Source organism: Syngnathus scovelli, chromosome 4 (assembly GCF_024217435.2).
Source record: "Syngnathus scovelli strain Florida chromosome 4, RoL_Ssco_1.2, whole genome shotgun sequence".
Classification (NCBI taxonomy): domain Eukaryota; kingdom Metazoa; phylum Chordata; class Actinopteri; order Syngnathiformes; family Syngnathidae; genus Syngnathus; species Syngnathus scovelli.
In genome coordinates, this window is record NC_090850.1 from 19,486,774 (window position 1) to 19,509,769 (window position 22,996).

The 22,996-nt window shown below is 43.4% G+C and overlaps 1 protein-coding gene and 2 long non-coding RNA genes across 3 annotated transcripts in view; 1 reads left to right on the plus strand and 2 right to left on the minus strand.

Annotated features, from left to right (window-relative positions):
- Positions 1-1,274: 1,274 nt before the first annotated feature.
- On the minus strand, positions 1,275-5,246 carry LOC125966784 (uncharacterized). Its single transcript, XR_007480538.2, has 3 exons — positions 2,983-5,246; positions 2,773-2,871; positions 1,275-1,705 (listed from the first exon to the last, which is right to left on the minus strand). It is a non-coding gene; the product is annotated as an uncharacterized lncRNA (long non-coding RNA).
- A 6,063-nt stretch (positions 5,247-11,309) lies between these two features.
- Positions 11,310-22,996, minus strand: part of fto (FTO alpha-ketoglutarate dependent dioxygenase) — a 96,463-nt gene continuing 84,776 nt past the window's right edge. The window contains exons 9-10 of the mRNA XM_049717228.1: positions 12,875-13,015; positions 11,310-12,704 (exon numbers count right to left, since the gene is read on the minus strand). Coding sequence (XP_049573185.1) covers positions 12,698-12,704; positions 12,875-13,015 — 148 coding nt within the window. The 3' untranslated portion in view covers positions 11,310-12,697. The remainder of the gene's footprint in view (positions 12,705-12,874; positions 13,016-22,996) is intronic.
- Positions 19,547-22,440, plus strand: LOC125966783 (uncharacterized). Its single transcript, XR_007480537.2, has 4 exons — positions 19,547-20,347; positions 20,457-20,512; positions 21,090-21,263; positions 21,339-22,440. It is a non-coding gene; the product is annotated as an uncharacterized lncRNA (long non-coding RNA).

Here is a 22,996-nt window from a genome sequence, read left to right on the forward strand (position 1 = left end):
TCGACAGTCTGACAGATCTGAGGCAGGAATAGCCACAGAACCGGAGGAGTCCACACATAAGCCCAACACCCCTCCTTGCTTCATCCATCATCTACATCCTCTCTATCGCTGCTTTTTTGTGTCTCTTCATCCACCCTTCTACTATTTTTCTCCCTTATCTCCGCGGGTAGCCCTTCAACTCTGCTCTCTCGTATTCTCTCATGTCCCCCTCTGCCCTACCCCACCCTTCTGCTTTTCCAGATTCAATAAGCACCCCAGAGGCAGGAGTGAGAGAGTATGGGTGAACTAAGAAGGGTGTGTGGTGGCTATAGCTTTATTTACAAAGGGCCCAGGTATTGCTCGGTGTTAAATCCGAGGAAATGATTTATTTTCCGCCCTGTGTGTGGCACCGATCCCCGAGGCGTAACTCAACGGCGGACCGGCTCGGCGGCGGCAATTTACGGTGGCTGCAGAGGCTCATAAAGGAAGAATGGATTAATCTGGAACACGACATAAACAATACGACACTGACAGGCCTATTAAAAGCCGCGCCACTCGGCATCAATTCCCCGCGTCCGCACGTTGGAAAAACGGACCGGAGAATTGTTATTGTCATTCCCAGAGTATCGGATTCGTCTACATATAGCAACCGGACCTTTTAACTGTTTAGTCGGTGGACATCATCAGGGGTATCGGATGCGGGCGCTCCCACACCGCTCGTTAGGCTTCCTGTCCCAGAACCCGTGGCCTCTCGTTTTTCCATCAACTGCCTCCTTTTGGGAATGTGCTGCATGCGCTCACGTTAAAATTTGAGGGGAAACATGTCGTGCATGCGATACTCGATACGGATCAGATCGTGCACGCGAACCGAGTCGAGACACACACAAATATACACACGGGCTCATCAGCTGCTCTCCCTCGGGAAGAGGTCACTCAGCATCTTCATTGACCCCCCACCCAACCAGTGACTGATGATACTCATGCAGCTTGTCGTTTGGTCAACTTGGCCTCGGTAAGGGGACAGGTGCACGCTAAGACATGTAGAAAGTAGCACGCATCTCACACGGGAGCCCTTAACACATTTAGAAACAGCATTTCCAAGCAAGCTCCCACAACTTTTAAACCATTTGTTTAATGCAATTTTTTTTTTTTGAGAATCTGGTTTTATTGTAGGCAATCTTTTTTTCATTGTCTGTGTTACCATAGCAACAGTAAAAGCACCCACATGCCATGGATAGGAACAATAGATTGCAAACATCACATGACCCTAGTCCTGAGTCGTGATTGGTCGGTAACAGAGCCATGAGCACGTGATGTCATTTTCAGTCGACAGCAAGTGGCAAAATGGCCGCCCCTGATCCACAAATATAATGCTATTAATAATATCATGTTTAGACATAAACATATTGTAAAGACAGCATTTGAGTTGCATTTGTCAAACAAAAATAAAAGAAACCTAATTCCTCTGAAAAGAGTCATGTGTTTTCTTTGCTAGCAGGCTACATGCTAGTCCATGAGGGATGGTGCAACATCCTTACAAGGAAATCAACAGTAGTTTTTGCGTAATCCTGCTAAGTAACAAACAGCCATTATAGCAATACCCTTCCACTTCCATTTTTCGTACCGGAGTCGGGCAAAAATAAGAAAACCTGGAACAAGAGTTACTAATTTATCTCCAGCGATGAATGGACGCTTCAGGAGTGCGAGGCGAGTGGAGCGCGCAGGCCTGAAATTGAAATCAATAAGTTCATTAGACTGCTGAGGCTGTCCGTGCCTCCGCTTGTACTTCCCCTGCAGACAAACACAGCAGCAACACGTAAAACAAAAAAAATCACACACAAAAAAAGCAAAGAAAAAAAAAACACGGAGAAACACGGCTTGACCTATGTCCACCGGCAAGACATTTCATTTATTTATCGTCGGCCTGATTGGAGAAGGCAGCTACACACTGATAACGCCCCGAGATGCGGATAATAGCCGCAGCAGACCAAAAGGAAAGGACTCGTAGTAAAAAGAAAACTAAATAAGGAAACGCATTGGGGGGTGTCTCCATGTTGGTTCTAGTTTTCACATCCAGTCTTGAAATATGAAAGGCTCCATTGGGGAAACTTTTGCAAGTTTTCTTTCTTTGTCTGTGCCTGTAATTTAGCATTGCCCCTCCTCACCCCCATCAATAAGTCAGGAAAAAGTTTTGGTCCGATAGTTACCAAGACCCCCAGCCAAACACAGAATGTTTTTTCTTTTTTTGTTTGTGTACAGTGAACAAACCACACTCTTATCAGTCATGTAGCAGTGTGTTTTTGATTTTATTTTTATATTTAAACATTGTGATACTTGTGTAGTGTCTCTTGTTGAGCAACCTCCACAGCCCTGCTGGCTGCTTTAAGATTAATACACTCGATGTTTCCTTGCACCCATTAGTTGTTTTATTTTATGTTTTCTTTTTCTTGAGTGCAATATTTTACTAAGTTGTAATTCAGTAAAGTGAACTACGCTTCGTAAACAACTGCTTGACCTTCCTTCACGTGTACAGACATAGCCTACAGCAATACCAAAATAAATACATTTCAAAAGAAACTAAACTTGCTAACTTGCTCTAATTCTAGCTAGTTTTATAAATCTGCAACACACATGTTGATTGAAGACTCGAAACTGTCTGTGGGTGTGAACGCAAGTGTGTTGTTCAAAAAAGTTGACACTAAATCAAAGACGGTCACTCAGACATCGTAAATCCAGCCGTAGAATCAACGAGCCACAAATTGTTCATGACCCGAGCTCAACCCACAGACAAACTTGTCTTCAAGGGCGCCTTTATCAAGCAGCCAGCACATCCCCGTTTCACCTGCAGATTAGCGAGCGGGCCTAAACGCTCCTGCTCCAGCCGGACCCTATCTTCATTGGCACAAATGAAATACAAATGGACTTAAATATCTACAAAAGAAAATCTGGACTTCAATCCCTCTTATCCTAATAGCTCTCCCATCTCAATAGAACAGTATTCACCATTTTCTCCGGAAGCTGGGGGTGGTAGATGTGGGGGTAACGCTCTCCCATGGGGGTCTCTGGGAATGCAAACACATTGGCGCAGTTGGCGAGGGTCCCATTAGACTAAAGAGTTCAACAGAAGCCAAAACAGTTGTTACGGGGCTCACTTCATTTCCTGCTCCAAGGAAGAGCAATGTGAGAACACGCACGGGCATCAGAGGGAAGCGTGGGTGACCATTCTGCAGGAATTGGGTGGAAGGTAAATCCTTTTTAGAACAACGGCACAAAGAAAACGTGGAACATCCGGTATAACAAGTGCAGTGCAAGAACGGTTAATTATATGTGAAACTACACAACAAAGAGCAAAGCACTGTATAAAGCACAAATTGAAAAAAAAAAAGAAATACAAAATGAAATTTATTTAAAAATAATAAATAAAATGATACGACCCAGATTCTAAACTTATTACAAATATATTTTTGTACAATTCCATACGAATTAGAAAAAGACGGCATTAACAGGAAAAAGTACAAATTATTTTCAGTGTTGCTAATGTCACAAATCCACTTCAGTGGAAAGATTATTTTTTTATGATCTGTTTAAATGGAGTAAGAACTGGTTTGTGGTGTGGTGCGGTTTTTAGCGCTTCAACAACAACAACAACAAAAAGAAATGACAGTGACAGCGACTTGCCTTTATCCATCAACTAGCATTGCTTTTCCCAAGATGGCATACACGTTTAATATTTAATTTCTTTTCTAAACTACATAGGTAGTGTGTCCAGAGGCTTTTCGCTGCTTATCCATATTTAAGGCCTGGAACTTCCTGGAAGGGTTTTAGCCGCGGGCATGAACAACACAGCCATATAGTTTCCATACAGGCGCATAAGAGGCCACTGTCGGCCATTTTATTTATGAGGTCACAATCTCTGCAGCAAACAAGCGTTCCACAACAACTTTAATATCCAAGCTTAATATTTTATCGTCCCGCAGTCTCTTCAGTCGTTGCTTCAGCCTTTCATGCTGTCCTGAAAGTAAACAGGTGGGCTTGAAGAGGGGAAAAAAGGGATGGGTGTGAGAATACCAAAGGAGGGAAGAAGACTCTCAATCCACTTGAAGGTCAGGAGAAGGAGAAGCTTAGTATTCGCACGCCTCTCGAGTCGATCCCGGCGTGTCAGAAAACTTCAGACGTGATGATGGGTGCTGTTGAGGACATGAAAGAGGCATCAGAAAACAAGATGTTGAGCACGGATATGACATCATCCAGGGGAGCTTCCCATCTCCAAGAAGAACTGCAGAGAGAGAGAGAGAGAGAGAGAGAGAGAGAATGGTAAACTCCACCTTCACTTTGCTCATCTTTTATTTTGATCTGTCTATCCACGGCTGGTGCGCGTGAAGGGAAGCGGCTGGCAGGTGATATTGAAGCCTATGAAATATTTACCAAAGCAATAATGACTCCCTGGACAGAGGGGAAGAAGACAAGAATGAGAGAGGAAAACAGGGCAGAAAGTGCACAATGTTGAAATAGAAAATACAGTGCTTGTCTATTTCTTTTTCTCTTCAAAGATAAAGGCATTTATATAAATAATTATTTTATTTTTTATTTTTTTTCATGGACAAAAATCTCACACGAGGTTTCCAGCAAATGGGGAACCGATGGCCGCTGTACTTATTTCTGTGAGACCGGAAACACATAACATGTAGCTTGAGTATGTAACATTTGTAGGGAACAAGTTGGCCAAACACACATGTAACATTAGCCTCTCTAAGTTCTTCGCAGAGTACAACGTCTCACGCGGGCTCCTTCCCGCTGCGAGCCTTTAATGCACGGGCCTCCGTTTGTTTGCAGACGGGACTCGGCATCGCACTTGGGTCCAGCTTGAGCCGGACAGCCAATGAGACAAGGAAAGGAAATCGAGCCGCCGCGTCGTTGTTTTCCCTGCATAGCACGTCCAGGATGCCGGGGTGGCTCAGAACAACAGTCGGCTCTCTAACCTGAGACTCCGGGTTAAAAGATGGAAGGAAGGGCTGGCTCAGTGCAGCGGGGGTACACTTTGGATGTGTCTACAATGGGAGTGAGCCGTGGATAGAGAGCAAGGGTTTGGACAAACAAACATGAACCTTTGCGTTGGGCTCTATGTGAAAGCGCGCCGCAGATGGGAGAAAAACACTTTCACTCAGCACCGTCAGGGCTTTCTCTATCTTCAAAACAAGCACTCGTAGTCAAAATAAACTGGAGGTGAAAAGAAAGCACGGACAGAATCATTTCGCTTCCGCAGCAAGTACAGTACAAATGGCCTTAAGCACCAAAGTCTGAGAGGACGAGTGTCACGTATCGTGTTAGGGAATGTCGGTGAATCAAATACTATTATTTTACATTTTGCATTTAGGTGGTGGTCAACTGCACTTTAAAATTTCGTCTATCAGTTCCGATATTTAGCTACATTTGACAGGACAAATCTGCTAAATGCCAGTCAGAATGATGCCGTGTACTGCAAACTACAAGCACAAAAATAATAATTATCGTAAAATCCTGACAGTGCCAATGGGGGAATTTTTCTTATCTGCTCCGGCAATTTTATTGGATCTCACGACCGGTGAAGGCGAGTGATAAAATGTTTGGAGTGCTTGCATTGGCAATAGTAGCAGTGCAGGCAAACGATTAGCTCAGCTTGGAGTAGCAGTTTCTGGTGCCCTCTGACCCACCCCTTTAACCCTCCTTGCTCCCCCTCCTGTCCTCCCTTCCTGCCTCTCACGGACTTCGCCTTGGCCGCGTGTAACAGCACGGGAGATTTATGTCAAAGTGCGAGTATGTGTCTAGCACATGACACTCCCTGTGTACTCCCCGAAGCGAGGGGCTACACTTCCTGATCAGCAAGCCTGACACACTGGACAGCTGACCCCCCGACCCCTCGGTTTCACCTGAGTCGCAGAGGGGCAGAGGGTGGCGAGGTCACAGTCGACACAGCACTACTCTGTTATGCAGCGCGTTGAGAGTCTATGCACATCGGCGTCACTCAGCAAATCAGAGTCAGAATTTGCAGAAGCTTGTTTCCGTCCAAGGCTCAGCCATCCTTCCATTTTAAAAAGCCTTTATATCCCGGATGAATTTTGCGGAGCAAACTATTAAGTCAAATGATTTCTATTAAGAGAGGTCAGTGTAATTGTTTTCTCCATACAGAATAGTGGAAATATAATTTATCTTTGCATTTGATTACAGTGTTGGGGAAAAAAGCCAAATAAAAAGCAAAACATGCAGACGAACGCTGGACAAAACTCTCACCATGTAAAGTGACGTGCTATGCAACATGCATGTTGGTGAGCCAACGATTCCAAAGACGTATTTACATCTAATTTGGAATTGTACAATCTGAAATGCGTTCCAGATACCCATGTACATTATTTCCCGATTGTGATTTACTGCACGTGTTGTATCGAACATCACATGAGAAATTTCCCTTCACTGTAAATATTGATTTTATTTCCCACGCTCCCTGCTTTATTCTTACGAATATTAATGTGTTTAGATGGAGACGGTGTAAAACCAAGAGCAACAGCACGCATGGAAAACATTAAAGCCCTTTTAAAGCGAAATACGTCATGCGGGTTGTTTTCAAACGAGCCTGTCACGCGTGATCTGTAGTCGATCAGGACGGCAGAGTTGGCCATAGCCATACATGATAAAAAACTGTACGAAAGTCAATAATACCATGAATCTCGTAATTTAGGGCATGGGTTCATGAGACTCAATAATGCAAAAAAGAAATTACGTAAGAGGATGAAATGAAAAAAATGACGTGTGGGCCTCTTGATGTCAAGTCATGACGAGAGCAATTAGAATGATTGGAGTGCTGTTTGTTAGTAAGAGGAAGGGTGGAGTAGAACTGCCCTCATTAGCATGCATGCTTTTACAAGCCCCGGGTGAAGTCGTCAACGCTGGCCATTTTATTTATTAGTAAATCCAGACAGATGGCGAAGAAGCTCGTATTGACCGGACGTGGTCTTTCAAAGAGGCAACAATGAGCGCTGAGGCGGTGACATTAAGTTGCGAATAAAAAACCTTCGCACAGGGCACCCCTGCCCTGAATCTGTCATTTTCATTTTTGCAATCAGAATTATGCATTCAATTGCATTGTAATTGATTTTATCCGGTACAAGTACAACTTTCCAAGCACAAATCGATGTCATTGAATCACAGGAATATAAAACGATACATCGATGTAGTTGGTGAATCGTTACACACCAAGCTAGGTCAATAGATAGATATATATTGACTCGCATTTGTATATAAATATTTATTTTTTAAGTATATAAATAATCATGTCAAATCTCAGCTCTTTAAAACAGCGCAACTTGGTTTAATAAAACAAGCTCTCCTTATCTCCCACGCTGCCATTTTCTAACAGAGGGAGCTTCTGGTTTGCAGCGAGCCAGCGCCGAGGCAATTAAGAGTTTAACCTGGGCTCAGCCCACGGGACCCCTGAGTAGACAGCGGAGTCAAATAGAGCTGGGCTGTGCACAAAGGCAGGCCAGTGGAGAGCTGGCCAGTCAGTTGTACTTTCCTGCACGGGAGAAAGATGCAGAGAGAAAGTGACAGATAAGCAGTGGGGGAGAAGAGAAGAAATGGATAGATTGGGGAGAGAGTGAGAGAAAGATAGAGAGCCCAGTGTACACAAGCCTGCTCCTCCATGAGAAGAAGGTCACCAGCTCTCTCAGAGGAGTTCCTTAAATAAAGTCCCGTATCCTGCTGCTCTTCACTGGGCAAACAACCTCCTCTGCTCTTTATTAACTAAATATGAGGGGACTCTGACCGGGGGACAAAAATTCAATATTCCCCCCCTCTTTTCCACCACCGCCGCCAAATATTTAAAGCAAGCAAATAAACAGACAAATAAATAGACCTCTGCCAAGGGAAGAGAGGGCCAGCCGGTCCCTTGGATGTAATTTGACGGCCCACTTACTTGGAGGCCAAGAGCCCAGTGCTACTCAAGATGCTCATTTGAAGAGCTGTCAATCAAGGTGGTGGGTGGGTGGGGGGTCAGCAGCTTTGGGGATATTTGTGCCACTCGTGTATGTGCGTGTGGGTGTTTAGAAGAGGTGAGCAGCAATTCCTCCTCAAGGTTGGAGCAGATAAGGAGAGCGTTTTCCTGATGAATTCATCAGTTCCCTGCCACCCAGCTTTATAAGTTTCCCCAGACTTGAGCCAAAATGGACGCCATACGCTTCGCAATACAGCAGTTGTGTGATTTTTTTCCCCCAAGACAATCAGAAATAATTGATAATAATAAATCATAATCTCCCTCTGAAACAGACTCGTACAGAAAGAAACGGGCGTTTGCGCCGTTGTGGGCATGAACACAGCCAACATGCTTATTAGCAAATCAGGGCCCACATCCTTTGACCTTGCAGAACATGAAATAGACTCACGAGGGTCCATACCTAAACTGGAACTGGAAAAAAGTATAAAATACACCATTACAATTAAATGAAATATTATAATGAAATACATTCTACGATTTGACTCAGTACAAATTGCAAGGTGACTTTCTTAGTGCTCAATTTAATTATTCAGTTTTAGGGCAGTAACAATTAACAAAGATTAAGGTTGACATGTAATTTCAATACAAAGAAAAAAAAAACTAAAAGTGAAACCCTACTGTCATGTTTAAATAATGGAACGTCAAAGAAGGTGCAAAAGTGCCCGCGTCAATATTTCTTGTCATACTCTATACACGCATCCGAGACTTCCTTTCTTGTTCTGCACCCCCACTGATGAAGTGATGAGGGGGATGCATGGGGGGAGTTAATATTAAAAAGTCCTTTCATCCATTTTAGATGAGATGTAGATGACTCAATTATGCTTGGCCTGACATCAAGACCACTTGGCGGCGAAGCGGCTGCTAACGTTGGAAAATGATCCACTTAATCCTGCTCATATGAATGGCGGGGCGCTAACTCGGCTCGCGACGCTAAGCGAGTGAGACGGGGCGCTCCCGGCATGTGGTCGGTGGGCGGGGCCTGGTTAGTATGAAGGGCAGGAAAGAGATTCAGGATGTCCACTTTTGTGTAACAAGAGGGAAGGAAAAGTCGTCCCTTTCAAGGCTGAAAGGAACAAGTGAAAGAGGGAAAATGGGTCAAGAGAGTCCTGCAGGATGCAAGGCGTCGGGCATGAGTGCAGTGACCCACAAAAACACTGCACATTTGGGGGTCTGAGGTGTTTGATTTGAGAGGGCTCCCCTGTCCCCACCAGACACGCATCACTGCAATATTCATCTGCAAACATCAACCGTAATCTCCGATTGTCAACATCGACTACTCTGGTGTGACTGAGCAAGTCAGGGACACGAAAAATGCCTCAACATAGGAAGTTCAGTGAACACCCTTAAATTTATGAGTTGGAATTGAGAAATTCATCTTTGTGCTCAAGCCAATTAAAGTATTACTTTAATGAAATCTAGCAGGAAATCGAGGGAATTGAGGAATTTCACTTTGACAAAGTGCTCTGGCGCCAACTTCTGGGTTCTAAGCAATGAAGTGCAATTTTTTCCCACTTCGTTTTGTATCTCATTTGTGACCTTAGCAGTGGCCCAAACAGTAACGCCGCTTAACACGCGGTCGGTCAAGTCGCGGTGTTTTGTCAGCACCGATTGGTGTTTGTCTGCGGCGCTGACAAATGAACGCTGCCCGTCGCGGCGATGACAGCCGCCCCGAAGCTGTGATGCTATCTTTGACTCTTCTACAATTACCTCCTCTGCCTCTGTGTCCCCGACTACCCCCCGCCCCACAGGGCCCTCCGGCACAGGCTCACACTGTGGAACCTGCTACGCACGAGATACGTTTGCGTTGATCTGTCCCTTCGTACAAACATTCCCACGGACAACTGTACACGTCCTATGGTCTGAAATACTTTGTAAATAGGAAGGATTAAACATAGGATCCCATTTTTTTTCCACAGTGTAAACACTATCTAAAGAGCTTTCTTTGTTTTATAGCAAAGTCGACGCTCATGGTTCACTGGCTTGCAGACTTCATAAAATATTTTTGTAATATTGTAAAAATAAAAAAGGTGTTTGCATACGTATCAAGTAATTTTGTGTATTATTTATTCTTTACATTTAGTCCCATAAAATTCCCTTAAAAGATGATAGATGCCGATTAGCCCGTATGTAACGAAATGATCCAGTTTCTGCTTTTAAGTGCAACATTTGACTGGACTGTGACCCCGAAGAGATACCTTTCTCCAACACACACCTGGTTATTTTATCTTTCTGCACACCTATTGTTGGGCCTAATTGATGGTGGCCCGGCTGGTTGTGACCCCGGACACAACAATGCATACCTGTGGCCATCACCACCAGCGCTGTGTAATTGTCTCTCCAAGTGAGGGCCCTTTTGTCCAAGTCGGCGCCCGAGGGGAGAGGCCACTGCGACCATCCATCACTCAGTCGCTCAGCCGCCACAGGAAGTAGTTAACATGGCTGACCTCAGAGGTTGGTTGGTGTGTGTGTGTGTGGAGGGAGGGAGGGAGGGAGGGAGATGGTGCGCCGGAGTTCTTGGTGAGAGACACACAGAGCATTAGCCATCTTTTCATCCCTGCCAGTGACATCGCTCCGTCAGTCAATCCATCAATCAGCGTGATGTAGCGCTCGACGCTAATCCAGCCGCGTCCTTTGAACCTTTGAGGAACAGACAGCACCAAGAGCATGGTAAAAGACTAAAAATAAAAGAGTCCTATTACACAGATGTGACGAGAAGACAGGCCGTGTGAGTGAGCAGTTTCAGCTAAAGAATGATGGATGCTCGTAAAACACCTGTTCAAGGAGGTAATAAAATCTACAGACAGCACTTAGGGAGGCGTTTCCATGGCATTGCTTTCCTTCATAGCACTTTAAGGTTTGCTTTAGTTGCTGTATTAATAGTTAAGGCTTTAGTATCGAGCACAGCTGCCCATTACATTGATCGTGATCGACCAGTTGATCGCCTATAGATTGTGTTGTGGGTTTATCCCATGGCATTAAAAAGACAAACTAGAGGAAACTAGCAAGTTGCCTTATTAGCCTTCAAATCATTTTATTTTGAATTTAAGAAATGGTATGGAAACGATCAAGGGATTACGTGAGAAGCCCAAAACTTACCACTTCAATACAGGGTGGAACTTTTACTTGCGCAATGTCGTTTTTGAAATGTTACTGCAGGAGCAATTGTCTAAATCCATTCAGTTTGTCATTATTTAAGGACAAAAAAAAATTGGTTGAATGGTGTGATAGCTACTGACGCCAGCTACCTGGACATAAGCAAAAACAAGGAGAATTTGGAATGGGATAAAATTATGTTTGAGACACAATATAGCAGATAAAATGCCATACTTTATTGAATTTTGCCTTTCCTATTGCGAACAAGCTGTGGCAACGGGAAAGTACAAAGGGATGCGTACAACGCTAAAAAATGCCGCGCTACAAAACAAAACTCTCGGATAACAGCAATAAGCAAAGGTGCAGCAAGGAAAAAAAAAAGGAAAAACAGTGTTTGGCAACCAATAACTTCAACAATAAACTAAAAAGTACAAAAAGGAGTGCAATCATAATTTTTAACAGAAATTGTGTACTTCATCGTCATCGAGAATAACAAATTAATTGTGGAGATCTGCTACGCTGTCTCATCGTCTGACCCCCCCCTCCCCAAAACACACACACCACCACCACCTTTTAGGCTTTTGCCAAAAGTGTCGGCTGGTTCTTTGGCCAGCAGGTTTCCAGTGTGCGTGACACACTTTCGGAGTAATTAAACGCCATTGAATAGCTGTAACAAAGGAGGGTATTTTGATGTTGTACTTTCGACACATCCTTTCATTCGTCGTGACGACTTGAGAACAAACGACTGGTGGGAATTCCTGTCGGCTCACGTACGCCGTCGTAATGGAAAATTTGCTGCTTTTTTTCTTTGGTCAGTCTGGGAATTATAAACCAATGTGATTCTTACCCTTATAATAATAAAAAAAAACATTCGGGATAAACCAGTTGCTGGCGTTTTGATAAGGGTCGACTGAATGCTATATTTGTTTATTTCACTTGAAATGAGATGGATGCCGTTCAAAAGCATTAGTGCGTTTGTTTTGAACTACTTAAGAGATGAACATTTTGAATTTGACTAGAAATTGTTGGTTTGACTGTTATACTCCGAATTAAAAATCAACAATATTCTCGATCCACAATGTGTTTTTAGTTTTGTAAGTCCGATTTTTTAGGTCAGTCATCATTTAGTCAATATTCGGTTTTCCTTGAAAATGGAACACACTGCTGGTTTCTTTCTTTGTTCAGTCCGGGAACAAAATGGCCTCATTTGAGAACCACGAAAGCATTTTTAAAACTGTGAATACTGACAACGCCCCCTCTAAAGAAAGCTGGATTACATGATATTAAGTGATACAATGACATGATAAATAGTTATACACTGAAATGTCAATACCTCGTTACTTTATGTGTGGTTACACTAGTAGCTTGATGCTAAGTTTGCCTTGTTAGCATGTTACTAAAGCGCCACTATGATGCGTTTATATCGAGAGGGACTTGGGGTTTGGGCTGTGAGGGGATGGAGATGAAGCAATGAAAAATTCCTCTCGTTCAGAATCGCAATGGGTTTGCCGTCAGCTCACGTCGGGGTCGGTTGGAAAAGCTGGTATTCAGATTTCTTCTCATTTCCTTGCACGTCCATTATGAGAGGCCTTGAAGGATCCTTCACATTCTGTAGAAGAGAAATTGCATCTTGTCAAATTGTCAAGATTTCTAAATAGTCCATTTTAGACTTGGCTTGAAAGTATGTAGTTGTACAGAATAATGAAGGCATTTAAGGAATTAACATTTACAGTAATAGAGCAAAGGTGTTCCATCTAAAACCCGTTTTTAAAACGTCACCTCCACAGCAGCGACTCCACTCTGTTGATGATGTCAGCCAAATCAAAGGGAAGCGGCATGTCGGGGTCGTCCACGCCCCAGAAGGGACGGTCTACGGGGGCCTCCTCGGGGGCCAATGTCTGGGCCAGGCTGCAGTGGCACCTGAAGTGACGGGACACAGGGAACAAAAGTCAACTCCCTCTTGTTCAGAAAACAATTGCTCATCGTTATGACTTGTACCACTTGTTGATCGCGGGAGAATACAGAAAATTAAAAACAAATGACTCAGCATAGGTCTTGGCTGCCTGTGTCATTGGTGTGTCGATGTAATGCCTAAAAAAGTCTGTTACATATTGTGATGTTTGATTGTTTTTTTGACAGTCACCACTATTTCTGCGGTGAGTCAGCAAAAGTGTCTCTGTTGTAACAACCCAGGAAGCTGTGACGTTAACACGGTGGAAAGGCAGCCTATGACGGATAATGGCGGGTTAAGTGTAAATGTGACAGCATTTGACGGGCCCGGCAGACCCGGGTCACATCTTTTGTCAGAGCAGTGTAAATATTTACTGTGCTGCTCGCGGGTTGTCATAGTAAATCTGCTCCCCTCGACCTCTCATCCCCGCTGCCTCTTGGCAGACGAGATGGACCTTTAACCTCGGGGTGCAAGAGGGAGAGGAGCAGGGTGGCATGTCTATGTCAGTTGTGTTAGTTACTATATAGTTCAACAGGATCCGTTCAGAATGCAGCAATTTCAAGACACTTTTCCCCATGGAAAACAATCCATTCCAAGGCTAAACTGACTCCATTATGGAACCTTCCGTGACTGTCCAGAGTTACACAGCGTTTGCTGAAGGGCATTTTTTTGGGACCGGTCCTCAACTGTAAAAACAGATTTATTGTTCCCCCCCCCCCCCAAAAAAACACTCAAGTTCCGTTTGCAAGCGTACAGTCATGGGGCCATCACCTCATGAAAACAAAAACGCCAAAATAAAAGCAACCATCACTTGGTGGAGTCATGCTTTTAGAATCCGCTGAGCAAAAGTCACGCATAGGTGTCACTTGTATGCTATGACACACATGCACAAACACACACACACAGACACATGTGCACACAGACTTGAAGACAAGCGAGAGGTGGGGGTTCCAGGCTCGGTTATGGATGAGGTGAAGGGACATTAAGTAGCCACAATTTGCGGTTATATATTTTAACGTGAGCCACTTAATGTTCCACTGGCTCTCGGCCTAAGTGGTGCTTTTTTGGTGTGGTTAGCGCAAGAACGGCATTAACATCGCACCGCTCCAATATATCTTGGGCGCCCTGGATCTGGGCCTGATAATAGCATCTGTTAACACGCGCTAAGTACCATTATGTAGCACATCACTTCATAAATAATACGATTAGGCGACCTTGGGGCTTTGCAATGAGCCTTGTGTTTAAATGTTCTCATTATTTATTTAGGGCACGAATTAAAGGAAGCGCCACTTCAGGAAAAAAAAAGCGAAGGAGGGGGAAGCCTATGTGGCTGGTGTTCATATCCAAGTGCAACGTGACCGAGATGGTGCTGGTGTGTTCTGCTGACACGAGCGTGAAGTCACCATGGGGGAAATTGTCCACCAATGATTTAGCCTGGTTCAGAATTCTCAAATCTTGACTACTACAGTAGTAAGAAGTCATTGCTTGGTTACGTTTTTGCGTCGTTGACGTGAGCCAAAATTTCAAATGCCACCTGAGCTTCAAGCCATTTACTAACATGTATGGCAATTAAATGCCCAAGTACAACATGAGAACATTTCGAGTGAGCCAAAATCCACACCCAGACATTAACAAGACCAAAATGCCATGTTAATGTCAATCAGCCAACACCCACGTTTTTGTAACGAGTCAGTTTATAAATACAATGATTACACTTTGCAAAACCAATTATATATATTTTTTTTTATTCCTGCTCTATGGTTATTTTACCAACTCACGGTAACCTGTGCTAGCATGCAAATACAGAAAAGTCAAATGAAACAAGGAAAACGGTCAAGTCACCAAAGTTGGGAGACAACAGAACTTAATGAAATATTCAATTAGCTCTTCTGGTTAGCCGGGAACCAGTCCAGGGTGAAGCACGCCTCTCGAACAAAGTCAGCTGCGATATGTCTCAACCCACCTGTGATGCTCATGAAGACAGGCGTATAAAAAAAATGGATGGATGGATAACAATGTGCATGCAACCCAGCACACAATTCCAGTCAGTGTATTCTTGCTTGCGAAAATGGAACCCAAATAAAGTCAATACCAAGCGAGGTGCCTTTCGGTTCTTTGGGGAAATGGCGGCAACAAACACCTGAGCTAAGGTCAAAAACAAAAAGAGGTGTAGTAGAAGAAGTGGTTTCTTGGGAGTCCACTCTGTTCCAATGGATTAACCCCAGTCAGATCTGGACCTAACTATCCCATCTGGCGCTCAGTCGAGAGAGATTGGCAATACAATCAGTCATTTCAATTTGCCCTGAAACCTTCTAGCCGGGCCAGGCTCACGCTCAAATGGTATGCTAATGTGAAAGGTATCTGGCTTTCTATCGTCTCTATTCCACAGAGGCATCCCCTAACTGCACCCCACCTCCCCAAACTGCACTTGAACCGCGGCCGGGGTGGGTGCTCAGCAAGCTTTGCAATAAGAGGCTGGGGCACCCTCAACCCCTTTGTGCTCAAACTAAGCACTTTAGCTAAAGTGAGTGTTAATTATGGACAGGCAAAACAGTCAATAAAAGGTTAATGCAAAAGTCAAAGGATGAATTCCTTTAAGCATTGCATCATTCCACCATCTCCACGACAACTGGCTACCTCGCAGGTCTCCTAATCAATACGTTTTACTGTAATGCGCTCCCTATCGATTTTCGTCCTTCCTCGGCCCCTCCTCCTCCGTGGCTTTTATCCCTCTGTTAAATGAGAGAGACGCAGCAAAAGATGGAGAAACAAGTAAATAATCTCATTAACCTCAGTTTGGCTTTGTTATAGAATGCTCGGGCTTTCTCCTAAAGGCTTGCGAGAAAATCTTACGGTGGTCTGCCGTCACCACCGCCGCATTTAATCTCCGGCTGCTGTGTAATCGTGTAGTGGTCCACTCAAGCGAGGGAAGCAGCCATACATTAAATGGCCCTCGGCTCTTAACAGGATGGGAATCCACCTAATAGACAACATCAGTGTTTCCGCCTGGCGTAATTACATTGATAAATGCACAATTTTGTCAGGCCAAGTGAAAAAGAACCTGTGGCGCAAGGACGGGAGACAACACTTATTGCGTTACGGCTGTACAAGGTCGTTTGGAACCTCACGGTGATCCGGATCCGTCCAAGAATCTGAACTTGTGTTTTTTACAGGATTATGTCCCATGTTCAGAAAATCTGGATTCAAAAATGTGTTGGAAGATCTGTGTGTTGCATGTTCACTCAAAGTCAGATGAGGTACCAGATAATTGTTAACTGGATCCTGCAACCTCATAGTACAAAATTTAAATCAGACATCTGGACTTTTTTAAGAATCCTTTTGAAGATAAGGAGAAATGACCAAGAAGTAGTCTAGTTTTCTTCAATTGAACTTGTGGGCATTACAATTAGCCTTCATAAATGTCTCTTACACAATTCTGCTAACATTTTAACATTCTGCTAACAATTATAATTAACAATTAAGGTAATTATAATTTGCATGATTGATTAGCTCTACCTAAATACCTGACCATATGAAGGCAAAAGCTCAACAAGAATATCATTCCCTTACTGACTCATTGACATTTGAGTCTTAGCTAACCTGTTTCTTTGTCCTACACTTGGCAACAGTTCTGTGCAGGTGTGAGCAGTTACAGCCTTGGCAGTCCATCACACTCCAATTGCCGAGAGAATGCAATCAGACAAGTTATGAAACATTTTACATTTTCATCGTAAATCAAGCTGACCCTGAAGCTATAAGGTGCGCAATGTGTGCCTAAGGAAGCAAGGAGTTAATTAGTCGAGTGTATTTCTGTAACGGTTGTGAAAGCTGAGATGTGAGTGAACATGCATGTTTGTCAGGGAGTAGAAGGCGGGCAGATGGACAGACAGGTAGCATTTAGCTATGTGTAAATCTGTCAACGTTGCAGCAAAACATTAGCAAAGTCAAGGAGAGGGCATCAACACAGTGAAGATGTTTAGAACAAGGCTTAACCTGTGAGGTGAAACTTAAACGCGTGGCCCATGCCAGCTAGCATCCAAGTACGGCTCAACTGAACCGAGGTGCCGCCTATATGACTTTGTGATTGTGATGTGTGATTGACAAATTCAAATATTATCAGCTTACAGGGCATCTATCCAGCTGTGTTTTTTGGCACCCGCCAACCTGCTAACCGAGTAACAGGTTGCCAGCTTCACTTGACAACAATCTCTGTTTTTATTAGCCAGCATGCTTCTATCTATCATCCCTCCATCCGTCCATACCTCCATCCATACCTCCATCCATTCCTCCATCCATCCATTCCTCCATCCATTCCTCCATCCATTCCTCCATCCATTCCTCCATCCATCCATCCATCCATCCATCCATCCATCCATCCATCCATCCATCCATCCATCCATCCATCCATCCATCCATCCATGCCTTAGCCAACACAAATTCAAACCTTACATCTCCTAAATAACAACCCCAGCGTTCATTTATACCTTCACGAGCCAACGGCCAGAAGCTCTATCCATTCATTCATACATCCACCATTCGAGCCATCCTGCCAGCTTTACCATCACCAGTGTGGGAAGGGCAACATTCACTTTGCATCAATCACGTGCCATTGTGTCTGCAGACAGCTGCTGACTGTACAACTTTTACGATTGTTTGAGGTGGGCACTCGCATGGGAAAGGGAAACAAAAAGAAAAAGGGGATGGAGGGAGGGCGGCTGATCTTCAAATGCATGACATATGTTCATTTCTCTTTTGATTACCTCTAAAGAGCCGAGTCTAATAAAACTAACAACCAATGCACTACTTTGCCTTTAATCAGTGCTTGTGCACATGACGCAGAAATGCACCAGCGAGCCGGAGACGGCGTGACCGCTTAAGCTGCGGCTGAGGCGCGTGGGCAGCTCAGAGGTAGAAGCGGCCCAATTCGGAGATTCCGTGAGGTCCCCCCCCCTCATCTTGCCAAAGTTGAGGCCGCTCGTTAAACCACATGAAACAAATGAGGCTCGTTAATGGCATTGGACGCCATCGAGGAGCGTGGCGACCCGCGTGTGGAGCGTTCTCAAATTAGCTGGCACACACATGTAAGGGTCCTTGTACCTGAATAGCCTTGGCTTCCTTCACACCCTGAACCCTTGATGTGGCCTGGCAGCCTGCCTCGTCTTACAGCGTGCTAATCCACATGCAACTGAAAAACCCGCACACACGGCCGGCCAGGTAGCCTCCAAATAGCCTCTGATAATTGGAGGCCATAAAACCCTGTTGCAGTCTGGAAGTGCAAAGGAGGTAAAGCCCCTGAACTGCAGCTAACGCTCAAAAAACAGGTGGACGTCCATTAGGTGCTTAACAGCGTAACAAATTACCAAACAACCCAGCCCGCTCTCGCTCTTCCTGAGGCTATCGGATGGAATGTGGCCCTAATGTCAACACAGTTGCAAAATTTACGAGGAGACAAGTATTGTTCCAACGTAATCGGGTTCCAATAAAAGAGAAAGAGAAAAGGTTGGGTAAGGACAAACAGATGGATGAGCTCCTGGCCGTTTACTCTTCCAATAAGTAGGACTGTGGCAGATCACACCTCGAGGCTTTGGATCATCCCAAGATGCGTTAAGAGAAAGGCAAGGCGTGTCTGTGAGCTCCAGGCTGACTTGAAAAGAAACAGTGTCTTTCAAACTGCCTGTGCCAAGCTACATGCTAGCTAAAGTAGCTGCTAAGAGAGACGGGTGGAGCAGACATTTGATTAAAAGGTCTGCTAACAACAAGCCCAGACAACGTAACAGTATGAAGTTACAAAAGGGGTCACCAATTCCAGTCCTAGGGGTCGGGTGCAACGGATCCAATTCAAATTATTAGATAATTTTTTCTGCCCTAACCCAGGTGAGTATAAAGCCAAGCCAAGCAGGAATGTGTTCCAATTTTCCAGGACAAAGTCAAGCATTTTCTGTCCAGACCTGTTATTGCGATGGCATTGTAAAATGATCATTCTGAACTCTTCCCTCTCAATTTCCTCATGACCGACCATCAGCACCTTGTAGGCATATAAATCCGGCAATCACCCCGATGATGGATGAGACTGGCCCCGACAGCTATTGGACGGATACCCGACCCCAGTCACGTGATGAGATGGGCACAATACCCGCCTGTCTGCAGTTGACAATGGCAGCAGGGTCAAGCTGGCCCAACTAATTATGTGTCTTTTGTAGCTTCAATTGCCAGGTTACAATTCATCAATGGTTGCTGCAGGGGACGTGGTGTTAAGTTATGAAGCCTTCTGTGTAAACTGGAGACTTTTAAAGTGTTTGGTGCTTGAAAAGCTATCATGTTCAGGAAATGTATGTTCAGCTGACCTAAAAAGGCAAACCGACACACTGTAGTGATTTTTGTAGTTTTTTTGTTGTTAATATTGTAACATTATGATGTTAATTTGAACACTTTTAAAAAAAATAATTTTTTAACTTATTATATTGTAAGGTTCTTACTTTCGCGCAGTAATTTTTGTGATGCTTTCATAAATTCACCTGTTTATAGGGATGCCAAAAAACCTCAACATAATTAAAATGCGTCTGAAGCAACCGTCTTACTGAACAACATTGTATTTAAAAAAAAAACATTAGAAAAATATTTCAAATATAATAGAGCTCTACAATAACGCAAAATTATTTCATAAAAAACAAAATGACACCTAAACAAATATAGAACTCATAAACCAATTACAGGATACAGTCTGTTTGATCAGAGCCAATAATTAAGGCTTTGATGACCTTTTACCTGTCGCTATCGTGACATAAATGAAATGTCAGCTGATAAAGGTTTGCGGTAGCAAAGTGTAAGCGAAAGCGTTACATCTAAGATGACATTTGACTGGGCAAACAAAGTCAAGTCCAAGAGTACACAGTCCCAAAATCCACCACCAACACGATCATTACTTCTTTCTCGAGTTATTTACAATAGAGGATGAACCCACTCTGAAAATGTCAAGTAGGGACAGACGAATTTGTTTAGCGTTGTTGAACTTCAGCCTAGTGTTGAGCGAATGTCTTCATTATGCGCTATGAACATGTGCGTCAACTCTTTGTTTTACCTTGTTAAGTAAATACTGTAGAATCATTAAAAGGCCTCGGCATTTCAAGTGCTGTCAACTGCCAACAATTTGTTTGGAGGAGCAGCCAAGCTTGGGCCCTGAGGCTGGAGAATGCACTATAATGGGGTGTTTATGTGTGTCTGACTATGTATGTCGATGTGTGTGTGTGTGTGTGTGTGTGGGGCGTTGGTGAACGCGTGTACCTGCCTGCCCGGACGAGTCTGTGAGTTAGTGTAATCTTTTTGTAATGGCTCACTGAAAGTTGCTCAAAACACCTGTTTGCGGTCTAACAGGTATTAAATGGAGGTTTTTTTTGTATGTTGTTCTAACAGGATAATGGTGTGAACCAAAAGCGGTGCGACGAGTATTGGAACATCCCCGCAAACAAGTATTTCCTTCATGGTGTAATTTTTTTTTTTCCCAACAATGCCAATTTAAAAATAGTTTATGAAAGCACATTACGCTCTTTTGTCCACATTCAAATTTTTGTGGTGTGACCAAAAAATAAATATGTGAAGTTAGTCAGAGAAAATATATGACTGTTTTTCCCGTTAATGAATACAATTCACATTTAAAAACTGCATTTTAAGTTTACTTACATAAAAGTAGGGGATGAAATACGAATTTGAGAAGGGAGCAAATAACTTTGCACAGCACTGGAGAAAAAATATAATCTGAACGATATTTATTCAACGTACAGAGAAAGAAGGTTTGATTTAAAGAATATCAAAATTTATTTGTCACCTGCGGTCCACACTTTCATAGAACCAGCCCTATGCCTATACAGCCTATTTGCAAAGTTTCTAAATTCGAGTAAGCTGATGTGAGCTTTGCTTGCTTGCCACACAAGACAACGGAACCAACAAACTATTCACAAACATCCGTGTGCCTTGACCAAATTCTCTGCCTTTCCTGCTGATTCGGGGTCAGCTGTGAGGGGATAACCTCGTCCTTAACTTTCACAGAAGCCCAGATGGCGACTGATCCAAAACCGAGCTCACAGATTCAGCTGCCCTGGCCGCAGTTTAACCCCCTACGCCAACCCCTCAGCCCGGGTGACGGCCAAGGTCGCAGACGCTCATTCGAGAGAGTGGAAGGAATTAGATCCGGGCTGAGCGGCCCTCATCTGGCTAAGCCTGGTAAGTAGCAAGACTAGCAAGCTGAGGCATGGCGCTTTGGCTTCTCACAGACATCCACTCTTCTGTGCTCGTTAGCCTGAACGCAACACGGGAGGTAAACACACAGGGAAGGAAGGACTCCGAGGGGCTACAGATGGTGCGCCCTGGGCCTGGTGACTGAAGCTCCCAATGAGCTCCTTTTGGATGCAGTGTGATGCTGACGAACAGGGCGGAAGACAAAGCGCAGCGGAAGGAGGGCGTGAGGCACCGCAAAAAAGGGAGGCGAACCTTTTTTCCTTCAAGCGGGGTAACAAAGAGGACTTTGAAGGAACCTTCAAAAGGGCAAAAATGGCTTCTTCAAACCTAAATAGCATGAAAATAAATGATTTTAGAGCATTGTTTCTCAAAGTTTTATGCGAGTGTGCTCAAAGCAGACATGCCTACCGAATTTCATACTGGAAAGTGAAATCATTCTTGATATTTGATGTATATTTTTATCAGCATGCTAAAATTGTTGCGTTCTGGAGGATAAGAAGAATGGAACAAAGCAAGTTTTAAGAGAGCAAAGATATCAATTAATAAATAAAGATCTAAACATGCCAATGGATCCCCCTGAAAAAACTTGGTCAGGAGACAGTGAAGGGTGAGGACAACAAGTTGCGAGTACAGGAAGAGACAGAAAATCATTGAGAAGCTTGCCCTTATGAATCTTTGATGAGGGGGAGTCGGGGTGGGCTGAGCCTCTGGTTAAATCAGAGCAACCAGTTTGTGTGTGTGTGTGGATAAATAAGACTTGGACCAGAACCAGCCCGCTGCATTTATTGCCTCCTTTAAGTTTCTGTCCACCTTTACATCGCATGTCGTGTAAGTGGAGCTGTTAATGCTAAAGCTAACTTGCTGTGTGCCGTGATGACAGTACATCTTCTATATTTAATACCGCAGCTGTCAACATGGTAAGAGCACTGTAAAGTCATGAATGCACGCTAACGTTGGATAAGATGCGAAGTTACATGCGAGGTCACTAAACCTGTCACGAAGAAAAGAGGACGTTACATTGTGAAAAACCCGTGGGGAATGTCAGGACAACCAGTAGTGCGAGTCTCGGTTTTAATATGTTCAAGAAAAAAAACAAAAGATAAAAAAACTAATTTAGCTGTCAGCTTGATGATAACCATGTGCCGCAAACTACACAAACTTAAAAATGATTTTGAATCTAGTAAGGATATATAAATTGTATTCTAGTTTAATTGATCTAATTGGATTATCCACAATTTTCTTGATTTCAATGTTTAATTATTTTAATATTCTTTCCAATTTTAAATGCACATTCTTATTGTAAATAATTGAAATAATTCTATGATATATTTACAGTTTGGTGGTAAATTGTCACTTCTAATTTTTAAACAATATCTAATCTAAAATATCTTTTCACAGAAAAGATTACCTTTTGAAGACAAAATCTGGACAGAATATTACTCATTTTAAAATTAAATTTATAACGATGTAATTTCTAATCATTTCAATATATATCTATGCGTGTTTCACTATTTTCGAAATTTTAAAACTGAGAATAATTTAACTTTAACTTCCTTATAATTCCTGTCATTTAATTTTGTTGTAGTTGAGTTTGAATCTAACTAAGTGACATAAGCGTAATTTCTTGAACTTTAAGAAATGTTCTTTGAGTATTCAGAACTATAATTGTCTTCAAAGCTTCGGAAGTAATTCCCTTGCTGTCATTACCTTTAATAACC